This window comes from Patiria miniata, unplaced genomic scaffold (genome assembly GCF_015706575.1).
Source record: "Patiria miniata isolate m_02_andy unplaced genomic scaffold, ASM1570657v1 HiC_scaffold_13, whole genome shotgun sequence".
NCBI classification, from domain to species: domain Eukaryota; kingdom Metazoa; phylum Echinodermata; class Asteroidea; order Valvatida; family Asterinidae; genus Patiria; species Patiria miniata.
Window position 1 is genome coordinate 9,760,592 of NW_024037051.1, and position 26,660 is coordinate 9,787,251.

General features: G+C 42.3%; 1 protein-coding gene across 6 annotated transcripts in view; it reads left to right on the forward strand.

The window, feature by feature from the left end:
• The window catches only part of LOC119721223 (calcium-activated potassium channel slowpoke-like), a 100,966-nt gene that overhangs the window by 15,643 nt on the left and 58,663 nt on the right, over positions 1 to 26,660 (forward strand). For all 6 annotated transcript variants that reach the window (XM_038191189.1, XM_038191184.1, XM_038191185.1 and 3 more), the window contains exons 2-6: positions 1,621 to 1,682; positions 7,691 to 7,784; positions 18,718 to 18,829; positions 24,904 to 25,055; positions 26,115 to 26,285. In XM_038191189.1, coding sequence (XP_038047117.1) covers positions 1,621 to 1,682; positions 7,691 to 7,784; positions 18,718 to 18,829; positions 24,904 to 25,055; positions 26,115 to 26,285 — 591 coding nt within the window. The remainder of the gene's footprint in view (positions 1 to 1,620; positions 1,683 to 7,690; positions 7,785 to 18,717; positions 18,830 to 24,903; positions 25,056 to 26,114; positions 26,286 to 26,660) is intronic.

The following is a 26,660-nucleotide window of genomic DNA, read 5'->3' on the forward strand; positions in this document are numbered from 1 at the left end:
ACATGCAACACAAGAAAAAAGACTGGCACCTGAAACAACCAGCCCAACACTGCTTCAGTTCTGCATCAATCAACTGTGCCAAAAGAAACAATTGGCATGAACTGGGAACTATAGTCTCTATTTACTGTACATTTCTCCACAGTCAGCCACCAGACTAGTAATGACACTGAATGAAGAGGGCAGTCTTTTCAAATAGTTGGACCATGGTTGGACATGTACCAGTCTAGTCTTTCGCCTCATTTTGAAATCACTTGACTTCCCTCTCATGTGCAAAATATTGAAAAAAAGTCTCCTTTAAAAATTGAATTGAGTCTGCAAACTTGGTCGGTGAAATGAAGACCTTTTCTTTGCCCAATGGAATGTTTGGAGAAATTTGCTGGCTAAAGAGTGAGTAAAGTTGGCCTGATTTAGTTTTGCACGTTTCAGAGCAGTCCAGGTGCCAGTCTGGTGTGAACTTTAAGAAGGTGGCACATGCTACTTAACCTATTTCTCTACTCACTTAGTCATGGGCACATTTTACATACATCTTACAGGAGCAGGTGTTTTTGGCTGTCAGACAAAATATCACGATTGAGTTCCTTAAAGTGAATTAGATGTCTGTGTTCTGTTGCAGGCTAGGAGCAGACACAAATGAAATCAAGTCTGATGATGTAACAAGGACAAATTTTTCTCCGGTTTTCTCAGGGTAGAATCTTGCTTAATTGATAATTTGAGGTTTGATGTTTGCGAGGTTGACAAATTTCAACACTGCTGTGTACATCTTGTATCTGTGGCACATATATTTTTTTATACAAGGCACAAAAGGCCGATCAAGGTGGGGCCCACAAGAAGAAAAGAGCAGAGAAAAGTGAAGGATAGAAGATTAAGTTTAATATGAGAGATGCACATTCACATTGTGCTTGAACCGAGATAGCAGGAGGTCATGGGTTCGAGTCCCACCCGAGTGATTTGTTCCAACTTTCACTTGGGAGGTAGCACACTGAGTATACAGTGTTTAAACGTCGGTGAAGGGCAAAACCTGATTTGAACTGAGATAGGTTATAGGTATCTGAAAAACAGGATGAAGTTGGGAATTTCAGAGTGACGCAGTGCGTGGAAAGAAACTTGAAGAATACATCTTGGATATATTAGTATTTTGCAGTAAATTTGTAGCCTCCAACATAATTATAATTAAACATTTCCAATATCTCTACTTCTTATAAAAAAAGTGGGAAAAAAATGAAGCAATAACAATTGAATATACACCCTTTGAATAATGTGTAAAATGTGCTCATTTCTTCCTTAGTGTTGTATTTTGTACACATATATCATTGCAAAGTTTAAGCTTCCATTAAAAATTTGGACGATCATTGAGTGTTAATATTCATACTCCACAAAAAAAAATTGAAATAGACACTTTATGAAATGCAAAAAAGTAGCGAACAAAACAAGCAGACTAATAAGATCCAGTGGTGGTTATTTGGAACTTTTTAGCTAATAAGCTGGTGCCAGAATGTGGCTGTTTCATATTCTTAGACCTCCCTAAAAAAACCTAGTAAATTAGTTTCATGGCTCATTGTAAGAGTAATAAAGTAACATTGACCAGTAAAAACGTGTTTTGTCTTCTTCTTTTTTTTGCAGTTGATCACATACTTTTGCGTCAGCATGGGATCCTATGCAATTTATGTACTAGACACAAGCAAGTAAGTACTCATTCCTTTTTGTATGTTTATTTTTATTGTGTATGTTTAAAGGGAATGTACATCTTTGGCTTTAGCTGTAATTGTCTGAAAATAAACTATTTGAGGGGTTAGTATAATAGATCAAATATTGTTACACTGACATGTTTGAGGTTTTGTGTTCACAAATGCTGGAAAAACCAAGAAAAACAAAATAGTTAAAGTAGTCTGGTTCCCTGACTCCACTAAAGATGAACTTGATCAATTCATAGATGCCGGAAAATTGTTAAGTAAGGGAACCAGTCTAGCTGGCCTGCACCCGTTCATGAACATTTAGGAAAAAAATTTGGACAGAAAAAAATGGTAAATTTGGAGCAGTAGTTGAAAAATAGTTAGGTTTTTCCAACGGTGGTCGGCCGACCACCGCTGGAAATTTATACAAAAATATCACTTTTCTTGAAAATAACTTCACACAGGTGCCATAATTTTACAGGATGCTTTAGACTGTCAATTACCAACATCTTAGTAAGGTATTTCGTAAAAAATTGGTAGTTTTGTTTTTCGATGTTTGCAAATGTTGTATATTCGCTTTAAATGTTTTGCTATTACATTGTTTATTTTTTAAAAGATGACTAAATTATATGTTTTGCTAAAAAGTGAATCTCCAATGACTTATTTGGATTTTTTAAAAAATTTCCACCACGTTTTGACGCAGTTTTGGCTCAACATGTGACGTAACTGGGGTTCAGTTTTTAGGGGGGGGGCACAAATTGGGGGCCTCATTTTCTGAAGGCACAAATGGGTTGAAGTTCATTCACCTTCCGGGGGAGGGGGGGGGGGCACAGAAACCCATGCCCCATTAGTTATGCTATAGCATAAAATATAAAGAGCGGTTTTAACAGTTTGCAATGGCTGCTCCAGCCATATGGTCCAGCTGGAATTGATAAGCCATGAAGTCACTACACGGTTGACTGGCCAAGTCCATCATCCATACAATGGCCAGGCCTGCATGTCAGGCTACTGTCTGCACGTCATCAACTCCTGCAGTCCTGTATGGGATGGAAGAGTCTGTGTTGGCCTCATTGAAAACAGTTGTAACCCTAACAGAACTCCACCCATCAAACCCCAACGGCATGTTTTGTTGGAATCTGTTTAGGGGTACTGTACCCTACCCCTAAACAGTACCCCTTCAGGGGGCTGAAGGGAGCTGAACCAACCCCAAAGATTCCCAAAGGTTCCCACAATGAAACAGGCTGCCGCTTAACATTGTACCTACATGCACCAAAAGGTGATCAGATCCAACTTTGGAATTTTTTTTATTAAAAAAAATGAAAATGAATAAACTGCTGCAAACTGCTTACTTGACCTGAAAAACTATCAAAACGGTTAGAGCAGGTTCATACTCGGCACGAAAGTGAACGCAAATGTAAATATGTGACTTCGGGGCACGTTTCGGCACTGAATTTTGCAGCGAATGCTTCTTGACGTCAAATTGATTCGCATCTTATTCGCTTTTGCTTGAAATATGAACCGGCCTCGAGTCTAAATTTTTGATTTATTAACAAATATATATATTTTGTAAAACAATTTTGTATATATACAAAAAATGATCAAATTATGATCAATTGTATCACATGTAGTGGTTATGGCATTCCTACATCAAAGTTACCTTGTCAAACAGTGAAATTAATACATCCATGCATGAGGGCACACGGCAAAGTATATGACCATGTGTCAATGAAATTCTGGTCCCTCAATTTTTTTTATCAAGTACACGTAAAGCATCCTGGTGACGTCTGTTGATGTTAGCTGTTGTACGTGCAACTTTACAGATCAAGTAATGGAATGCTACACTTATGTTGATGTGTTAAGCAGCTGTCACCTTTGTAGATAAGTGTGTAATGGCATGCATTGTAGATACATGAAATCGATATTCTCTTCAAAATTATAATGAAAACAGGACTAGGCAAGCATCTGAGTCCATTTTGTGGGTCAAGGCAAGGATTACGCAAATCTAATTCACAATTGAGAGTCAGTCAGATGTACAAAGAGGTGAGAGAGCACACAAGTTTGGCCCTCTGGAAGCAGCAAATTCAGTTATTTTTTAGCAAAGGTGAGACTTTTAGCAAGTCTAACAGTAGTCAGTCAGTCAGTTAGTCAGATGACATGCTCTCATAGAGCGTTTTCGAAATGACTGGCTTCGGCTTCGTCTTCGGCTTAAGGAGATTTTAGGCCCCGAACTTCTGGAACTCCAGCTACATTTTTATGCCTGTTATGCTCAGGAACATTCAATCGGTTGATGTGAAGCAAAAAGTGGAATATTTTTGTTTAGTTTGCCTCTCAGAGATTCAGAAGTCCGAGGTAAAGCCAAAGCCAAAGACGAAGCAAAGATTTCGAAAACCCCATTAGACTAGCAAAAACCTAGAAAAACTCATTCTTTCCCAAATTAAACACCTACACATGTACGTACCATATGTTGCAATGAATCCCTTTTATCCAGTTTTACTGCTGTAATTAGATTTAGAATAAAGCCAGTTAATAATTCATAACACTTCACAAAGGTCTTCAAATTCAATGATCATTTAGGCCTATGGGGTCATTCCACACAAATGAAAGTAGTAGGTGAAAATGTAAACTACACAACCATGGCCTACATGTAGTTTGTATCTACATGTAGTTTCATGAATTTTATACATTGTACAGGGTGTCTACAAAAAGGTAGCAGTCAACAACATTTTTTTTCTGAGGAAACTAAATCGTTTAAAAAAAAAAAAAATATCACCATGAGATGATAAAGTGTTTCTTTACCCTTGACAGGAGTTTTGTTCTGTGTGATTTGGACCTTTTGTTTATAAGTTACGGCAAAGCTTGTAAAGACTGTCAAAATCTGTTTGTGCCACTTTTTTCACCTACAGTACTTGGTACATGTATGTGAATGCCTTTCATTAGATACCAAGTGGCCAAACTTGGAATTCAAGTCCTTTCATTTAATTAGCTGTATCTCTGGACTGGGATGTCCAAATGAGATGGGATAAAGACCATTGTGTAGAGTATTTACTAGATAAGTTTGGCAAAAAGAGAGTGCTAGTATTTTAAATATTTATGGATTGATTGCTACATTTCTTTAGGACACAGATACATACATGTATTGCTTTTGGTTGTATCTATGCACAGTGAAGTACCGGTACCTGAGTGAGTTTTCAAGCTGAAGCTCACAATTGTAATGTGCAAAACAGGCATGCAACTTTTCCTCAGATTTTTTTTACTTCTCATGAATGCCATCATAAATTGAAAAACACTGTACAAAGTCTTGTGTTGTGTGGAATTTCCTCGTTTTTTCTAAATTCCCAGTTACATGCCTGGCACAAGTTTTGAACAGTTTTTATGTTCCAATGTGGCACCTCAGTTTCTCCATTTTTTAAAAAAATTGCAAAGAAATTAAAAGGGTCCCGTTCTTTTTAAAAAATCCATTGTATTTTTTTAGTTTCTCACCCAAACTGCCAAAAGTAGTTTGTATTAATTGCTATTTCTCTAGCAATACAAAAGTGATCCGCTTTGGAGTGAGACATTTCATTACAGAATACTGTCAACAATGCTTTAGGCAGTTCTTTTTGTGCATTAGAGGCGTAAAAGCAATAAAAGCCTTTTCCAGATGTTTCCAGATCTGCAAAAAAAAATTTTTTAATTAAAAACTTTTTTTTTTTCTAAAATAAAACTCAAAATTGAAAATTCTTACGGAACTAAGAGCATGATTGGGTAACTACTCAGGAAGAACAGTTGAAAGTAATTAAAGTTGTCCCCACATGACCTCATTACTCATTGCTGACAGAAATAACATTACCTAGACACTCTTTGTGGGTTGAGAACCTCATTTTAATATTCTGCTCAAACAACATGAAGCCATCAGCATTGAACAAAATAATTACACCATTCGCCAATTACAATAAATTGCCCAGATATTAGGACCAGCATGACCAGGGCTGTATATTTTGTAACATCTAGAGGTGGTCTACGCTTGAGCGCTCCAGTCATAAAAACCATTGTTGAAATCAATTAGAATTACAGAATGATTAATCTGATTGTTACCAAACAAAAAACAAAACAGGGAAAGCAAAACCAGTAGTCCAAACCATACAAATTGACTTTTAATGGGACTCCCTTTTAAAGCGGTCATAAATACGCTACGCTTGAGATCCGAGAATTGATTATTAACCTCTGGTTACCCCCCCCCCCCCTCCGGGAATTGTGAGACACCAAATTAGGTCTCATCAGAGTCTGGTCATTTAGCTGATTGATTTATTGAGTTTGGTTAATTGCTAATTTGGATTTAATTATGTTTTATCTATTGTCGGGAGTACAGCACCAAGGTCGTTTGTGGAAATCACTGTTAGATGATGGGCACGCTCAGATGTTGGGGGGGGGGGGGAGATTCGTCTTCCCAGCTAATTAATTAATAGGCTTAATATACACAGGGTTATTGCTGTCAATTTTAACTGCTCTTTTTCTAACGACTTTATAAATGAATGTACATTGTAGCTGTTATCTTTTTCAATTAATTTATATCTTTGTTGTATCCATGGAGGAGTGCGATTTATTAGTGTGATTTTTTATTATGTTTTTTCATCTTTGAAAAAGCTAGGAAAAAAAATAAACATCTTTGGTGTCAGTGTCTCTTTTAAACACCTTTTTAGGGAAAATGGCTTTATCATCAGTGATACCGTATGTTTTAAAACTTGCTGCTATTTTGAAGTGGTGAAAGTCCAGAAAAAGAAGAAGTTTTACAAATGTGTATGTATGCTACATGTATGTACATGTACATGTATGTACTCTGATTGATGTCACATAATGTAGGCCTAGATCAATGATTGAACAGATGTATACAGATGTACGTGTAATGCATGATCTCATGATACGATGCATATGCCAAGATGTGTTGGTTGCGATTGGTCACGATGAATTGTTAAACATGAATTCATTAAACATGTACTACTTTGAATGATGGCTGACATTAGAACAAATGAAGTGAACATTTCAGGTTAGTGCCTGGCAATTCCACCATTCATGATATCACATTAGCGCGTGTTATGTTTCTGCTTTTAAATTGAAGAACACGTGAAATATCACATTAGAACTTGGCTGTAATAAACACAATGGTATCCTCCAAAGATTTTTTGCAAAGATTTTTTAGTATGCCTCCTGACGATGACTAGAGCAGGCTAGTCGAAACGTTGAGACCAAAGACAAGTTCTTTTACAACTTAAAGCAGGACTGTTCTTATCAGAACAAAAACTACTTAGCGAAAGTTGATAATAAGCAGGACAAATTCTTTTCAGAACTAAATATCTTCTTTAGCAGTAGTTATTACCACGTTATTACCACGATACTGATACACCACCATGCAAAGCCTCAAATCTTATGTTTAATATTGCGATTTTCGGCTGTCATTGCTAATTTTGGAATAACCCTCCTGTGCCAAGCAGTCTCTTCAGTCAAAATCAATCAAGTGACTGTTTTCAACAGTTAAGAATTCCCATTCTGCATAAATAACAAGATTGACTGGCCCTGACTGTTTATGTAACTTGATACAGCTTGGCTTTGACTGTGGATAATTGATAAGCCAGCTGTGTTCACAACTTGCCTGCTTTGTCTGTTCATGGTCTGTTGACTGAATGTGACTAGTCACAGTGCTTGCTTGACATATGATCTGACTGCTGGTGACTAGCCTGTTTTAAAAGTATAGCAAGGAAGTGGATGGAAATTTTGACTGTCTGTGACTGTTTAAATAGCAGGAGGGTTAAAGAAGATATTGGTCATAGCCAGATGTTCAGTTATTGTGGCATTCTAGCCACGAATTTTGCAGCACACTGAAAGAGTTGCAAAGTCTGATAAAACTATTCATATAAAGCAGAAATCATTGAAGCTTGAATGATAACGAGAGCATCATGACTTTTGAATTGTTGATAGTTTGTAATACATGACAGCCTAGCATTGGAAAGCGTTTTATGCATTTCTTGTCTTGTATCACTCTGCAGGCCAATTGAACGATGTTTTCCTCCGGACGGAGACCTGCTGTTTTTTATTGACAACATCTTTAACTTCTTCTTTCTTGCTGTATTTATATTGAGGGTAAGTCACTTGTTTTTCTTCCGTGACAATGACAACCCCAGCCCCAGTCCCACTTTGCCAACAATCTTTAACACCTTCAACCCAAATCCTCATGATTCTTCGAGATCCAGCAGATCTGACGGATTTTCAGAGAATTTCGGAAGGTCAAATAATTCACTTTTACAAAGACATTGACTAAAATCGGGAGCCACCAACATAGGGCTGGATAGCTCAGTTGGTAGAGCACTGGAACGGTAATCTAAAGGTCGCAGGTTCAAACCCCGCTCCAGTCAATGTTTTTGTTTTACCTTGAAACACTTTTACTTCACACCGGTCTTGATGAAATTTCAAGTATAAACAAAATGTCATCGACACCTTTCACAAAGTTTGATTTGGGGAAGTTATAGGGTGGTCCCTAGCAAAACTGGGATTTGAATCCTGCCTACTAATGAGTCTCCTAGTACTTGCATGTGTCAGTGAGGCCAAAAAAAAAAAATAGTTCTGCTTCCGGTTTCCCTACCTACCCTATTCTGACAGCCCCTACCCTAACTTTTTTTATTGGAAAAATGAGGAAAAGTTACCCCAAACCATCAATTTCTACCTTTTGCTCTTGACTACATGCAGACCCCTCCATATGATTGTACACAAAAAAATTGGCAAAAAAAAAATAATTTCCCTACCTACCTACCCTATTTTCGAATGCCATGTAATCGGAAGCAGAACTATTTTTTTTTTGGCCAGATGAACCGAATGGAAATCTCGTGTATAGGGTTGTCCAGTGCTTGGAAGTGAATCTACACTGTACAAGTGCACATTGTGTAAGAAATGACGATCGTGCATTTTTGCAATCGTTTAATCAGTCAATGAAAAAAAAAAAAAAAAAATGCAACGATGATCCTGTTTGCACACTCTTCACATGTAATTTTTTGAAACGTTAAAACAATTAAGATCTCAAATGATACCCAAAAAATCTCCAAAACGCTTCATCAATAATGCAAGCAGATGTATATATAATAGGAATAATATTTATGTTGGCAGGCTTAAACCCGTGGAAATGCCAAATTGCAATTCTTAATGGAAAACTGCTGACACTGCAGAATCATTGACACTTTCGTATTAAGTGAACACGTTCTCTGATTGTCGTGTACTATCAGCGGCATGTGCACAATGATATAATTAATCGTAGCAGGTATGTTATTGTGCTGGCACTCATTATGCGGTGTTCTTCTCATTCCACCTGCTCAGTGGTAGTTATCAGGTGTACGATAATTACTAACACCAGTTGGCAAATTAGCTTTGCAGGGTTCAATTATGCAAGCATTTTTGCTGTAGTACCGCACTTTATCAAGTGCTAATGAAGTGGCTTTTTTATCTACCCCAGTTATTGTTAACCAGAGAAGCATCACTTTACGAAATCCTTGGATTGCATGACATGTTATCATTTATTCATCTATTTATAAAACAAAGACAGAAATCACAAATAGTCTCGGGTGGGGGGAGTGCATCTCTACAAGACAGATAAATATAATATCTTCATAAGTGAGATATTTTGTACAGTATATGTTATTGTTTTTATGCTTTCATCAAAAATTCATATTTGGCAATGTAATTTTAGCTTTCTTCACCTTTGTCATAATTTAACCCTAACCCTGCTGAATCCAACAGGATCCAACTACTGTATGTCACATACCCGATGGAGCCTGTTGGATTGAGCAGTTAACCCCTTGTGTACATTCCTCATGCAAAATGTTGGATTCAGCAGGCAACTGAACCGCATTATAACGCATTGTTGGACTCCATTGGATTCAGCAGAAAATGAGGCACAGTGGATTGAACAGGAAAGTCCGGTTGGACTCTGTTGGATTTAGCAGGGTAGTCCTGAGGAAGTACTAGGGGGTTCTTTTGAGTCCACTTTTTCCTTCTCTGTTCCATCACAAATCTATGATTTTGTAATTCGGGATGCACTCCTTAATGTATTGTGGCGGGAATATCTGTGACCCGATCCGTAGTCCCTTTACCCAGACAACCTAGCTTAGGATCAATACCCCAGCAGCCGGGAATGCAGGCCCGTTTGGATGGAAATATACCGCCCTATACGCGTAGCAGCACTCACCCACGCCCCTCAACCTCAAAGATGGACAAGGACAGACAATTAAGTACACAACAGTCAATGACCTCAATTACTGATTGATTTATTTACATAGAATCATGTCATATGATGGACCTCTCGTTAAATTATAATGTTAGCCTCTAATAAGTGATTGTCTCTGAGCCTCTCAATTATCTCTGTAGGGGTAGCCTCGCATTAGCCGCTACGGTAAGGCAGTGCTGGGCAGCACGGCAATGCCTGGCTGGGGATAGCCTCTGAATCCCGGGTAAGAACCGTACGCCTCCAGCGTTCCTGTGCGCCTCCACTCTCCCGCCCTCGACCGTTTCCAGTCGCAATCCTTCCTCGAGGCGGCGGGTAGATGAGCGCGCCCTTCCGGCTCCGTCACGTTACAATCGGCAGATCGCTGTATGTCGCTCCGCCTCCAGTAGCCTCCGCGGACTCCGTGCCTCCTTATGCCAGCCCGACTTCACCGCACCACCCAGCACACGCCCGTCAGCGCGCGCGAGCTAATTTGCCTACCGTCTCTTCCCCGCAGATGATCTCGGCGTACGCTCGGTCTACTGAGCTGTGTCTACCTGAGCTGAGTCTACATGTACGTCTCGCAACTGCCACGGGGCCTTATATAGGGCCCACAGCCGCGAGCGCGCCCTCTCTAGACTACGCTGCTATAGTAATTTGCGCCACAAAGCCTCCTTCTTAGCATGAACGTCCTCGTTCATAACAGCTAAAGACCTGATATTCAAAAGCAAATTACTCAAAACTTTCTTATCAAAACTTTTAATCTAAACAACGAAAAGGTCCATAACGTCAACACGTCGGCACCTCTTTATACATGCGCCTCATAAAGGAAACATAGTTAACTTTATAAAACTCTGAGAAAACTTGATAGAAAACTTTATAAACTTTTAAGAAACTTTAAGAAAACTTATATAAAGGTTTTAGAAAACTCTGTATAAACTTAAGAAATGATGGCTTAGAGAAACGAGCCTAACTCATAGGAACCGGTACGAAACATGTTGCCTCTGTGATCTCTCGGATGCGCTGTTACTTCTTGCGGAAATCTTGGTCGAACTGGACATCGTACACCCTCTCCAACCGCTGCTCACGAACTTTCACACCCTCCTTGTACTCGAGGGTGGTCGACACCTCCTTCACTCGGGTAACCCTGCCCCTCAGTACCTCTTCCAGGGATGTCACGTGGATTGGGCGCAGATCCTCTCGGATGTGCGCAGCTGCTCCGTTGTTGGGTGCTGCCTCAGCCGCCTCATGTTGTTGCAACTCTTCCGCCTCCTCTTCACTGCTATCCACGTGGTCCTGCTGGGCCATAAGGAGCATCCCCCGAGGCTTACCACCAAGTGGCTTACGCACTGGGGCTGGCACATCTTCTTCTAGCAAGGACAAAGAGGCCGGTGACAAAGACAGTCCTCCACTCGCCTCCGGTCCTACAATCGAGAGATCCAGGGGGCCTCCTTGAGTGATTGTACTCTGCTTAGCGGACTTCCGCTTGGCTGGCGGTTCCTCCTGTGCCTCTGGCTCACTTTGAGTCGGTCGCTTCTCTCCCCGTGGTTGTTCGTCGACGTCGTCTTCCTGATGGAGTATACGTAGGGCCTCTGCCCATGTCTCAGCATCTCCAAGATCCTTCACCTTCCGTCCCTCTGTTCTCTTCACCACCATCCGTCTGGTCTCCTTTGCCGCTTTTTCTCCCTCTTCCGAACGTCGCCTCTGCGCCCGCTCTCTCTCAGTCTCCAAGGGAAGAAGATCCACCTCATGGATGTGGGCCTCGTGATTCTGACGGTAGTGTCTTCGCAAGTTATCCTTCCTCGTACTCTTGAAGGGACACCGTACGCACCAAGCGAAGATCTGAGACGGGCCATGACCCACCTGTCTATGTCGGGCCAGGCTGGTCCTGTGCTGAAACGTCAGTGAGCACTCTTCACATTGGAACTTTTTCTTTTCCTGCTCCTTCATTGTGTTCAGTCGTCGTCACCTAATAAGTAAACAATAAAAACAAATTGATAAGTTACTGAATTTGTACAGAATTATATACCGCCTAACGGAAACGGAGAGGTAGCCTCCTTTCCCTCCGTGGGTTTCTTCGATTCTGGCTTACAGGATCATTCTCCGTGTCCTGCATAGTCTCTGTAATTCCGTCTCCGTCAATGCTCCCTATGTCAAGTACTGGGTCAGTTTGTGTGTCCTCCTCTACACCTCTGTCAGGAATCGTTTCCTCGTCACTCCTCTGGTGATGCCTCCCTGCAGGCGATCGCTCCTGATCCACATGAGGCGGAGTTTCAGTGACTTGTCTTGGAGGTTCTGTTTGCCAAGACTCGATAGGAGTGCCTTTGTAAGGCTTCAGTCTATCGAAATGAACCACGAGCATTTTTCCTCTGGGTTTGTCTTGTATCCTGTAGTTTACGTCTGACAGCTTCCTTATGATGAGGTACGGCCCTTCCCATCTTGAAACTAACTTCTGGGAGGCCCCTTTCTTCCTTGCATGGTTATACAACCAGACGAAGTCACCTTCATTATAACCTGCACCCTCAACTCGTCTGTCATACGACAACTTTTGGCGTCTAGCACTAGTCTTGGTTTGTTCTCTGGCTCGCTCGTGGGCCTTTTGCATCCTCCTGCGCAACTCCTCCCCATAGTCTGTCTTTGGTTCCATGGCCTCGTCATCAGGAGGAGGCGCTTCTATAGTAAGGTCCACCGGCAGCATAACCTCCCTGCCCAACATGAGCATGTTCGGAGTCTCGCCTGTTGATTCTTGTGGTACCGATCTGTATGCGAATGTAGCAAAGGGGAGTTGCTGGTCCCAGTCTCTCTGGTTACGATGGGGGTCTAGCATCATCGCCACCGTATCGATAAGTGTTTTGTTATACCGCTCCACTAATCCATCTGATTTGGGGTTGTAGGCAACCGTGCGAGTTTTCTGAATGCCTAGTATCTGACACATCTCGGCGAAGACGTCCGCCTCGAAGTTGCGACCCTGATCTGAGTGCAATTCCTTTGGTACGCCATATCGGCAAACGAAATTCTCTACAAATGCCTTGGCTACCGTCTCGGCTGTACTGTCGGGGAGGGCGTAAGCCTCCATCCACTTGGTGAAGTAGTCGGCTATAACTAGCACCCATTTGTTGCCTCTCTCCGTCTCCGGCATTGGGCCGACGAGATCCAACGCCACCCTTTCCATCGGAGCGCCGATTCGGTACTGTCTGAGTGGTGCACGCCTCTTCCGAGCAGGCGACTTTCGTTTAGCACAGATATTGCATTTCCTGCACCAGGCTCTCACGTCCGCCGCCATTCCAGACCAGTAATATCTCAACCTCAACTTGGCAAGTGTGCGACTGATTCCAAAGTGTCCTCCGGTCTTCCCTCCATGCAACTCATCCATCTTCGCCTCTCGAAGGCCGACTGGGAGGACTATCTGCCACTTTACCTCCCTACCGTCGTTCGATTCCCATCGCCGACATAACACTGACTGTCTCATCTCTAGTTGGTCCCATTGCGACCAATAAACTTTGACTGCAGTTGCACGGGAGGACATGCTCTTCCAATCTGGCCTCTGACCTGACTCCTCTTTCTCAAGTACTACCCAGGCAATGGAGGGGTCTTTCAGCTGACCCTCCCGCAATTCGTCTGTGGTAACGTTTGGCTCGGCAACAACCACTCTCACATCCGCCGGCATAGGTGCCTCTACAGTATCATCGTCCACTCGTCCACACTGCTTGCACGGTCGACGTGACAGGCCGTCTGCATTTCCATGTTTCTTCCCAGGGCGATGAACTATTTCATAGTTGTACTGCCCAAGCACCTCCAGCCATCGAGCGATCTGCCCCTCTGGGTTCTTAAAAGTGACTAACCACTTTAATGCCGCATGGTCCGTTCGTACAGTTATCTCTTGTCCGTATAGGTACTGCTTGAAGTGTTTAAGATAGACAATAATTGCAAGGAGCTCTCTGTGCGTCACGCAATAATTCCTCTCAGGCTTGGAGAGTGTACGGCTCGCGTAGGCTATAACGCGCTCCTCTCCATTTTGCACTTGCGACAAAACAGCTCCGATGCCGACTCCGCTAGCATCTGTATCCAACAAGAACTTGCCCTCGGGTTCTGGGTATGCCAGTATTGGCGCCTCTTGCAGGTGAGTCTTCAAGGTTTGGAACGCCTCCTGGCATTCGTCACTCCAGTGGAAGACACGTGCTTTCTCAGTTAGCCTATGGAGCGGGCGAGCCACATCAGCAAAACCTCTGATGAATCTTCTATAATAGGAGGCCAACCCAAGAAAACTCCTCAGTCCTCGGACGTCAGTCGGAGTTGGCCAAGATCTTATCGCCTCCAGCTTGTCTGGATCGGTAGATACTCCCTCCGGGGACACCACATGTCCCAGATACTTAACCTGCTGTCGGAAGAGGTGGCATTTCCCTGGCTTTAATTTAAGTCCAGCCCCACGTAACCTCTGCAGAACCTCCCTCAAACGGTTGATTTCCTCCATGATGGTTCGTCCATATACAATAACATCGTCTAAATAGACGAGCAAGGTTTCCCACTGGAGGCCACGCATTATCCTCTCCATGAGCCTCTCGAATGTGGCGGGGGCATTGCACAGACCGAAGGGCATAACCCTCCAGCTGTACAATCCCCCGCGCACAACAAAGGCAGACTTCTTCTGAGCCTCTTCATCAAGTTCGACTTGCCAATAGCCGGAGGCAAGATCTAGGGTTGAAAACCATCTTGCCCCCGCTAGTGCGTCAAGGGTGTCATCGATTCGTGGGACGGGGTAAGCGTCCTTGATCGTCCTTTCATTGAGCCCTCTGTAATCCACACAAAACCTCTGCGTTCCGTCCTTTTTCCGAACGAGAACTACATTGGACGCCCACGGGCTGTCGGATGGCTCTATAATCCCCCGCTTTAACAAGTCATCCACTTGCGAGTCGATCTCCTTTTGCTTACACAGGGGTTGTCGCCTCGGTCTTTCCCTAACAGGTCTGGCACTTCCGGTGTCTATGGTGTGTTTCACCCTGTCAGTCCTCCCTATGTCGTGGTCTCCTCTGGAAAATACATCCGAGAACTCCGACAGCAACCCAGCAACGGCGTAATGATAGTGCGTATCTAGCCCCTCAACGCTTCGCTTCCAGAGGTCCTGAAGGTGTCCGGGGACATGAACATCTTCCGATCCTTTTTCCATAGCCTCCTGTCGCACCTCATCGACATCCTCTTCATCCACTGGTGTGAGGCATGCGGCAGTAACCCCACAGCGCAAAACGCACTTCTGCCTCCCTGGGTTCAATACCCGCACCGGTAATGTATCTCCATCCATGTTCACCAGTGACCTCGCAACTATAAGACCCTTATCCGCTACCACGCCGCCTCCTTCGACTGGCTCTATCACACCAACATGACACAAATCAAGTGACTTATCCATCCTCCCTGGTATAATGGTTTCATGTCCCGGCGGTATGACAGTAGTTCTGGCTACCACAATCCTCGCGCATAACGCTGTTCCCCATCGGCTTGTACATTTGATGTGTTCTCCATGCAACACAAGCTCCAAGGCCTTAAAGTCCAACATTCCTCCCGTTGGTATGAGAAAGTCCATTCCCAGAATTCCTTGTGCCTTAACCTTTGCAAAAACTGCACGTACTGGAAAAATAGTTCTTCCTACCTGAACCTCAATTTGTGCCACACCCAAAGTTTCTATCGGTGTCCCATCCGCCTGAAACACTTTTAAGCCATCTGTCTCTAGCCTCGGCCGCCTCTCAGCTGGAATTCTGTAATACACCTCGGCTGAAATAACTGTATCAGTGGTTCCGGTATCCACAAGGAGCGGAATGTCAAGGGAACGAATTTTCCCCTTAACATAAAGTCCTTTCTTGGGAGAAATTGTGGGCACAAGTACCTTCCGTTCAACTACCGGGATATTACTACTTGAGGTTGGTTTTAGATTGAGGGTTGACCCTGCTGTGGTTTCAGCCCTTCCTCGGGTCCTAGGAGAGGCTGATTGCCATTTCCCTGAGGCTTAGTTTTATTTCTCTTTTCCGGACAATCTCGTAAAAAGTGTCCATACCCTTGACAATGATAGCACTGGTCGCCTGGGGTTGCACGTCGCCTCTGGTGGAAACAGTATACCCTGGTGTCACGCCTCTTCTTTGTTTGACCCCCCTCGTCCAAAGTTTGGTCCGTCTGTCGTTCTGCGCCATGCTGAACGACATCCTCCACGGCGTCCTCCAGCACCCTAGATTTTCCAGTGCCGAACTTGGGCCCATTCCTTTGAGCCTCAATCTTCTCGAAGTTTTCAGTTGCTAAGGCTGCCCGTATCGCCTCATCAAGTGTGGAAGGGTTGGCCCGGAATACCCCCTCTCGAATAGACTGACTAGCTATCGCATCAGAGAAGTGTCCTCTTGCGAGGCGGTCCCTTGCGGTTTCCGTAAACTCCGGGTACGAAAATGATGCCAATTCACGTACCGCCTGGCCGAGCTCCTGTATGGTTTCCTTCGGCTTCTGCCTCCTATTCCTTAACTCCAGGAGGAAATTTTCTGCGCGCTCTCCAGGTCCAAAACGCCCATCCAAAAGCTTGAGAAGTTCGCTGTATGAATGCCTCTTCTTCTCTCCGTCCCCATGGTGAAGAAGTATCTTTAGTGCCGGACCCTGGAGGCTCGCCGACAGAAACACCGCCGCCTCCTCGTCATCCCATCTATTTGCTATTTTACATGACTCAAAGTGTTCCTTGTAGTCTATCCACGGTTGTTTACCTCCAAAGCGGTCTGGGACAATCCTTGGGCGACCCGAGCTCTTAGTCAGCCTCTCTTGTAACTGCTTCTCACCGATTATTTTTTGATCTCGTTTAAGAGGCCATGGTGTCTCCTTATTAGAGGCTCTTGCGCCTCCTATTTCACGAGCTGGCTCCTCACTTTTCTCTAGTTCACTTATGACCTCCACTGGCTTCGGTAACTCCGCGATTGCCTCCACAGGTGGCGTTGTGTCTCCTCTAATGCCGGTAGATTGTGCCTGTGGCATCCAAGACTTATTCTTCTTCATGATACTCCTCGGAGGCGTCCAGTTACCTCCAGTAGCCTCCTGCCCTATGTCCTGCACCTGGGAAATGGAGGCAAGTCCAGTGTGTACACCTGAATCCAGCGAAGTCCCCTGACCTATGCTCTTCCAAGCATCCTCTAGTCGAGATATCCTACTCATTAGTTTCTCTATTGTAGCCTCATGGCGTGAACTCTCCTCCATTGAACGCTGGAGCTCATCCTCCCTTCCCTGGAGGTCCACTCGGAGACTGTCAACCTCCTCCTGAAGTTCCTTAGCAGTCTGGTCTGTCATTATGAGTTTGTGTCTTCGTCTTAGTTAATTAAGTCTGATCTATTTGAGGCGTCCTATCTATTAATAATTGTTGTCCTCGCCTCCTCAAGGATGAGAACGTGGGCAAATGGCAGCTAGGCGTATAATCCCACTTCTGACACCATTTGTGGCGGGAATATCTGTGACCCGATCCGTAGTCCCTTTACCCAGACAACCTAGCTTAGGATCAATACCCCAGCAGCCGGGAATGCAGGCCCGTTTGGATGGAAATATACCGCCCTATACGCGTAGCAGCACTCACCCACGCCCCTCAACCTCAAAGATGGACAAGGACAGACAATTAAGTACACAACAGTCAATGACCTCAATTACTGATTGATTTATTTACATAGAATCATGTCATATGATGGACCTCTCGTTAAATTATAATGTTAGCCTCTAATAAGTGATTGTCTCTGAGCCTCTCAATTATCTCTGTAGGGGTAGCCTCGCATTAGCCGCTACGGTAAGGCAGTGCTGGGCAGCACGGCAATGCCTGGCTGGGGATAGCCTCTGAATCCCGGGTAAGAACCGTACGCCTCCAGCGTTCCTGTGCGCCTCCACTCTCCCGCCCTCGACCGTTTCCAGTCGCAATCCTTCCTCGAGGCGGCGGGTAGATGAGCGCGCCCTTCCGGCTCCGTCACGTTACAATCGGCAGATCGCTGTATGTCGCTCCGCCTCCAGTAGCCTCCGCGGACTCCGTGCCTCCTTATGCCAGCCCGACTTCACCGCACCACCCAGCACACGCCCGTCAGCGCGCGCGAGCTAATTTGCCTACCGTCTCTTCCCCGCAGATGATCTCGGCGTACGCTCGGTCTACTGAGCTGTGTCTACCTGAGCTGAGTCTACATGTACGTCTCGCAACTGCCACGGGGCCTTATATAGGGCCCACAGCCGCGAGCGCGCCCTCTCTAGACTACGCTGCTATAGTAATTTGCGCCACAGTATTCTTCCTCCAAGAGCGATTATGTGATTGTAAAGCAAATGATCCACCTAACAAATAATTAATTATTTGAAGTCAATATAAATGCCACTTAAATAGCACATTACAAATAGGCCATCAGCCTGGTGTTTGGTCAGTGTCAAATCAGGGCCTAAATGATTAAAGTGCGCATGTGTAAGGTATACCGCCCCTAAAGTGTTAACAAGCATTTTGATGGACATTTTGAAAAAAAGGGTGATAACACCCAAAAAGCTGCCACCGCTGCAATGCTATCACATATTTTCCAACTCTGGAGTCGTACCTTGCCAAAAATCGCTATGACGATTATTCCCCTCATTTGATACCAGTGGCCAACATTTTGGACCGAGGCTTATGGGCTAAAAGTACATGTAGCAAGGTACATAATGTAACAGGGATGGGAAAAATGTCACACTTTGGACCCTCATTTAAAGAATGACCCACGAACCAACGAGTACGACTGTTTAACTACAATGTAGGTCATGGTGTGGGGAATTTTCTAGATAACTAGTTTTGTTTGGCTATACTTTCTTTTCATTTGACAGTTCATCAGCTGGAACGACAAGTTCTGGTTCTGGTTTTCAGTCAACACTCAGGTTGACATTTTCACCATTCCACCGACAATCGTTGCCCTTGGGGTCTCCAGGACATGGTTAGGTAAGTCTGCATATACCGGTACATGTATGTATGTGGTACTGAGTGATTTTTGAAGCACTATCATTGGATAATTCGGGCGATTCACTATGCAGTGCGCCACCAAGAGTTTGCCATGGAGAGTCCATTTTTCAGGTTTACGGTCGACAAAACATGGTCCATTTGAATGAGTGTCAGTAAACAACTTGAGCTAATATGTTATAGATTGGAGCATAGCGTTCTGCCGCCTTCCAAAAAAAACACTGGTCATATTGATAATAAGAAAAGAACAGGGTAAACAGATCCTCGAATCATACGTTACAGAAACTACTGACCGGAAAAACTAACAATTTCAAACGTCCCGCGCTGCAAATTTGTCGACCATCTCCCACAATGCACTGGGAAAAATGAACTCTCAGTGGCAAACTCTTGGTGGCGCACTGCATTGTGAATCGCCCGAATTGGGGCAGTGTCAGGAGAAGACATTAGGGCTGTCCTGAACATACCGAATACTCAAATATTTGATCATCAACCGAATATTTGAATAACTTTTTGCCGGTTTGAATATTCAAAAACAATCAAATTATGTACATACTCATCCGACTGTGATGTTACGTTAATATTGTAAAGTTACAGCACTTTAGTTTCAGGTGCCAAATTTTTTGGCTACAGTAATTTTTTTTGTTGAGGGTGGTTTATTGTTCACATCCTTCCGCGGTTCGAAGCTCTTTAAAGTTATAAAATACTGTAAAAAACTCTGGTGCCACATATCGATCGCCGCAAGCAAATTTTAAGTGGCACACTCGTCATGCAATTTTTTTTTCCGGTGCAGCACGCTGTTGCAGCTGGCAGTTTTGAATATATCCGAATATTCGGTCAAACGTTCTTCTGATGAATCGAATAGTAGATTATTCAAAAAATGGACAGCTGTAGAAGACATACAATGTGATTGGTTGTCAAAGCAGTGATGATGGGCAACACATGCACAAAGTCAACCAATCAGTGGGTACTTTCTAATATAGGATTAGGTTTACCCACAGTTCTTTACAGCTTCCGTCCAAGACTCTGTAAGGACTAGTTTAGACCAGTTTGTTGAACCTGATAACAAATGAATGTTATTTTGAAGGAAAAAAAGAACCAAAACAAAGAAAAAAGTAACAAAATAGAAAAAATATATATACATTTTAAGCAAGACAAGACTTTTTGTCATGTTTTGGTCACAAAAAAGGATTTCTTTAAGGTTTGGAATATTTCAGGTGTCAGAAAAAATCCTAAGAAATTCTGGATGTACATATACTAATATTAAACTAAGCTGCCCCAACCCCTAATATTAAAATCACTCTTTAAGTTGTAGATTTCAAAATAAAGTCCAATTTCTGAAATGGAATTTGGAAGTTTAAACTAAAGCCACTTTTCTATTAATTACGATAGGAAGAGGAAACTAGAGTTAAAATAGGAGAAACTAAAACAAAATAATTAAATTAACCCCAAAACACAAAACAAAGGCCACAGAAGATGAGATTGTCCCACAAAGGAATGACATACATGCAACATACAACAAATTCTGACTAAAACAAATCTAACGAAACAACTTGTTAATTTTGTTTTTTATTTCAAAGTTCATGTACATGTACATGTACATTGTATACATGTAGAATGCATTCTATTAGTAACCCATGGTTTGAAATTAGCGGTAGCCCGCTGGCCTAATGCTAGTCAAAACAGCGGCGGGCTGGTCAAAGTGTTCCTTAAGTAGCCCGGCTGGCGAGTCTAAAAATGATTGGGATACGGCAAAGATGAAAGGACAGGAATAAATAAATCATTAATTTAAATTCAGAAAGCAAACCTGTTTCAATTTTAATATAATTTTATCAACTGTTTTAAACTTAAAGGGCTAAATTGTATGTTTATTAAAAACACTGACAAATTGCCTCAGAATAGATGATAAATCAGTTGGAAATGGGTAAAAACGAATTTTACTTACGACCAATTTTCGTTCAAAGGTCGCCTTGCTGGATCACATCTGTTTTCACATTGCGTGAGAATGAAAATGATAACGACGCGAAGATTTACCTACACACTAATCCGATAGATTCCAGATTTATTCAGGCTCATTTGGATCACGTTTTAATACAGTTCTTATAACGGTCATTTCAGATTTGTTTGTAAATGAAAATATATCCTGCAAGTTTGTTCAAAAAAATTGTCCGTCCCAAAAGACATTTGAGCCTCCTGTTTAATATTACCCAATGACTGCCACAACATTTTTTCATAAATTTTCATGCTGGAGCAAGTGATCGAGTTCCACGAGTCCACATGGAAATTTTCGGAAGTGAGAGGTCAAATTTGGGCACGACATTTCTCTTTCACGTCATGCAATTTTTCAGTTTTCCATAAATTTCGAGGGTGATTTTCTTAAGAAATCAATGTACCAAAACTAAGTTCAAAACCCTAGCTGACTTTTACACGTTAATTTTCTTTTTGAGTGTCCCTGAAGCGTGCCACCAGGGTAAACTTTCAGGCTCTATACACGTTTTACATGTGCACATATTGTTGTTTATGGGACACTACATGTACATGTATATTAAAGAAAGAAAAAAACATGTGGGCTGGTGAAAATACCTGCGAGCTATAGTTAAGAAGCTGTTTCAGTAGCCCAGCTGGCTAGTGAAAAAAAAGGTTAAGGTCGAACCCTGTGTAACCAGTCAAAAAATCATCTAATAAATGATATGACGTACATCATATCATTGACCTGCTCTCGCTTGAGTAGATACCGGTCCTTGGCCAAAACAACATTTTCTGTATGAGCAGTTCTTAATTATAACCTCAAGGTCAGGGTCATTTCTACCACAAGACCACAACAAAAGACTAACTGTTACCAGAAGAGTAAGAGGTAAACCCTTTCTGAATAACCGTTTTGATTTTTTCCCCACAGTTGAACAATCATTGTTGTTGTGTGGCATGCGCAGCAAACTATATATTCAGTATACACAATGTATTTTGATTCAAGGGTAACAGTAAATGGTTCAACAGATTTCAACAATAGAGTCCCTTTAGGCATGGAGGAAGGAAAACAGAACTTCCCTTCTTTAACAATGCGACATTTATAAATATATAAATAAATAATAGATCACCGAATACTAAAAAAAAAATGTATCTATTTAGAATGTACTTTTACAAGCCCAAGAGGGATTTTGTGCTGATAAATGTTCAACTCCAGAAACTAGGCCCGAAGAGGAAGCAGTCCCTCGGCCAGTTGCAATTTCCTTGTCCTGATACTGCAAGTGTCTGTAAGATAGATGAGTTCCAATAAGCCCCAAAGATCTTACTAAATCATAGTTATTGCCAGACCAGAGTGTGGTGCATCTGCACACGCACGTTCACATCCACAAAATTGGCAAATACTCGTAACATTAATCAAACTGCCGGACGTTAGGATCGGTGCTGGATCTGGGCGAGGTATTTTAGATTATTGTTCGGCAGGTGGTTTGAGTCTTGGACTGGGACATTTCCACATCAAAAATGTGAGTGGCCTGGTTATATTTGAAAGGGCATCAGATCTGGTTTAGGTTCATGCAGTTTGATAATGCTGGCTCAGAAATTCTTTGAGCAGCATTATTTCTGAAAGGAAACAAAATTATCACGGCAGACATGATTTTCTGAGAGAGTGGAAATTTGTGTACATCTTGGAGACAATTTTGGATAATACAATCTTGAAAGCATATTGGCTTCAAATTTTGTTAGAGTTAATTTGTTAGACTAATATTTCACAATCATATGTGGTGTTGGGTCATTCTTTAAATTTGGGGTCCCCTTTTGTCTGCTCCCTGTTAAACCTGACATCTATGATTATATAATTCTGATGGGCAATTCCACAGTTACTCACGTTACATTTTTGATGTACTTTTGAGTTTCCTTGGGCTGTAATTACCTTACTGAAAATGTTTAATAACTGTCATCCCCATGGTAGATAGAGTAGACCTAGACCTACCTAAGCACCAAAGATGACATCCAGAAAAATGTGTTATAAGACGCACAAAATCGGTCACTCACGTTACGAAAATGTAACGTGGAATTGCCCTGATGCAATCCTTGATGCAGTCATCCTCCAAGAGTGATTACGAATAGCAAACTACCTACCCAACAAATAAAAAATAGTTTGAAGTCATTCTTAATGATACCGTACTTAAAATATTTTAATTTTTAAATATTTTTTTTAACATTTTTTTCTATCCCCGTACCTTGGGATTTGCCAAGGTACGGGGATAGAAAAAAATGTCACACTTTCGAGCTCAAATTTATAGAATAACCTCTTTGCACTGTTCTGATGTGAGAGAAACCATAATTGTCCCCAAAAGATGCCAGTCGTTATAAAACTGATGAAAGTTGACGTACATGTACATGTACATGTAATACATATACAGTGTAACAGAACACTAGTACTGAATTGTGATGTAGCAAGGGCTATCGGTTGAAACTTCTTAGACTTTCCCATTAAACAAAAGGTGATTTATTTCACCTTTTTCTGACATGTAGGCCTAGCTACATCCCCTCTAACGAAAGGAGAACATATTATAGAGAGAACCTAGGGCATTCACACGTTCTATTTCATATTGTAGAAAGAGTTCTGTTGCAGAACGTTTGCCTTACATGAACATTTGTATTCAAAATTCCCAGTGTTTCAAATTCAAACACACTCCTATGATTGTAGGAAATCAACAACATTGTAGCCCTCTTTTTATATTTTGTTGGGTTCAAATTTTTCACATTTCCTTTTTATTAATTTTTAAATAAATGTTATCAAGATGAAGCTTTGCATGCCAGGGAAGCTAGAACGGCAAGAGTGGGCAACCTTTTTTTTTGTACGCCCGTGGAAAGATTGGACGGTTTTGATAAATGGGCTCGATTGACTCAGCTAGGATTCTTTAATCTCCCTTGGAATTATCTCAGCTACCCAGAGGGGTAGCACTGCAGAGTCTGAGTCTTTGAGAAAGACCGATTACGCCAGGGTGACTACACTGATACAAAGTGTCTCAAAGTGTTCTTTAAAGTCGGTGTGTGATGGAGGTCTTTCTGCAAATTGTTTTGAGAGTTCCTGTTACCAGACGGTTCCATTCATACATGTAAAAAGAGTGTTGCGGTCGGTTGTGTTGGTCATTTTGCATATACCCAATTATACATAAAATTGATGTCTAATTCAGTGGAGAAAATTCCAGAATTTGACCGCATCTGAATCTCCTGTCTTGAGCAAAACAGTCTAGGTCTTTGACAATTACAATACGTGGGAAATTGCTGAAAATAGACATAGCTGTACCGGTAGTTCATGTGGCTGGTTTTGGACATGACCGTATGGACTCTGGATTTGCATGGGTACATGTAGGGCGTGAAGTATGCATGTCTGATTTTTTTCCAAGTGTACACAAACCAGTTGCGCCAGCACGCAAATATCAGGCATCATGTGAATGTCCCTTCCAGTGGTCACCCCGACTCGCCCTTTGTATCCTGTAAGGGCCAACTTGTACACGGAGTCGAAACACTCCTCCCACCCAAGAAAAATGAGATGTGTTGTTTTATTTTATGCAAGACACAAGTGCAGTCCTTCTGATTTGAAAATCACAGGTGTGTGGAAAACGCACACCTGGATTTTTCTAGGCGTGTGATTTTTCTAGGCGTGTGATTTTTCTAGGCGTGTGATTTTTCTAGGCGTGTGATTTTTCTAGGCGTGTGATTTTTCTAGGCGTGTGATTCTGGGGTCCAAGCTGGGACTGAACAATCTGGTTTTGTTTTTCAAAATATTCTTCTTGGTTTACAATAAAGCCATATTCTCTTCACCGCCGTACTTTAGTTTTCAAAAATTATGAAGTGTAATTATGCCGTAAATGTATGCCAAAGTGTGCGGCACTGAGGGATTCAGGCATGCGATTATTCGAACTTCTCAGGAAGCTTTTAGGCATGTGATGGCGTGGGGGTGTGATCGCACGCCTCAAAACAGAAGGACTGAAGTGTAGTTTTAGTAAATATGCAATTTACTGCATTATTGCTTTTGAACTACACGATTTTGACTGACATTTGTTTTGATACTTCCCCTCACTAATCAGGTTTGCGATGCTTACGGATCATGATCCTCATGCAGCTGCCGGAGATCCTACAGCTGCTGAGAGTGCTGCGGACAAGCAACGGGATCAAGCTGACCAGCTTACTGACCATAGTGGCTGGGGCGTGGCTAACATCGGCTGGCATCTATCACTTGGTGAGTCGTGCAGTGGCTACTGGAGCCTGAATGGGATGGGGAAGGGGAGAGGGGAGGGGGAGGGAGGTGAGGGGAACAAGCATGAGGCTGCGGACAAGCAATGGAGATAAGACCTGACCAGTCAACCATTATTGGCAACCAGGATCGTAACTGGTGTTAACCAGACGTTAAAATGCTCCATTGCACTAATATTGTCTCATTTAAAGATATACAAATGTAGTCTATCATTTGTAATTTGTGCATTTTGTTCATTTGAAGCAACAAAAGTGCTGAAAATCTAAAGAAGGGTACTGAAAAAGTTTCTGCTCAGCTTCAGCTGTATATTCCGAGAAAAACAGCATTCTAGGATCTCAATTTCAAATCAAAAGTTGCTGAATCATGTTTTGAATTGGGCCTGAATTCAGCGTCCGAGACACGTTCTCACTGAGCCGATTGCAGCTACGCGATGGCGCGCACTGATCTGACGAATTATAGCAACTGCGCGTGTGCGTGCTTCGTGCCAATGCTTGCGTGTGCTTCGCCGAATAACAAAACGAACTACTAATTTAAATTTCCTACGGTGCGTCTTAAGAAGCACCGTTGGAAAGGCCTTCTTTCGTTGATTACTTCAAAATGACAGCTTCCCAGAAAGAATAATTTCACAGGGAGTTTTAAGTCCCCTTACTATCTTTCAACCGAGTATGTTTTTCATCAATAATTACGCCAGTTTCTTTTCGGATAGCTGCAAATGATGGAATGTAGCTTTAAAGTTCATAAGAAAACTAATGAAAGATTAGAGACACCCATCAACATCCCAATTTGCATGTAGCAAATGTGGAAAATCAGAGCAGAATTATTCCAGTAAGAGGACGAAAATGCTTAGGAAATATGATTGTAGAACTCCATAGAATTATCCTTTGATACACATTTGACTATTAATACCAGATAAAAACAAAATTAATTTGTAACACACTGAGAATATAGTGTTTTTACGTCGGTGAAGGGCAAAAAACCTCATTTGATTTACATCACCCGACGCAAAATTCCATCTTATGAACATTAAGTTTGTTGTCTTTATAGGTTGAGAATTCAGGCGACCCCTGGCTACACTTTCAAAACTCCCAGCCACTGACATACGGACAGTGCATCTACATCACAGTGGTGACAATGTCTACTGTGGGCTACGGGGACTTGACTCCACAGACGACTTGCGGAACCATCTTCATCATCTTCTTCATTCTTGGAGTCTTGGTAAGCACACTTTCTACGTGCAATACATTCGCCACAAAACTTTCTGAAGATACCTGCCTTAAAGTGTGCCATAAAACTTGCTGATGAAATAAGTCTGAATGACCCCGTACTTTTAATCACTTTTTCTCGCCCAAATTCAATACAAACACTTAAGCAGAATTGCAAGCTAATAGCAAAAAAAATATTGGTCAACAAAAAAGAGGTTTGACAAAGTATGGGCTTCGCGTCCAATCATGAGGCTCAACCGTTTGTTAAAGAGGCTCAACCGTTTCCGAGCAAAGTAATAAATATTTTAGCAATCAGGTGCACAGTTCACATTGGGTGCTATAGGGCTGTAGCTCTTTAAATTCTGTCATTCTCCCTTTCCCACCACTC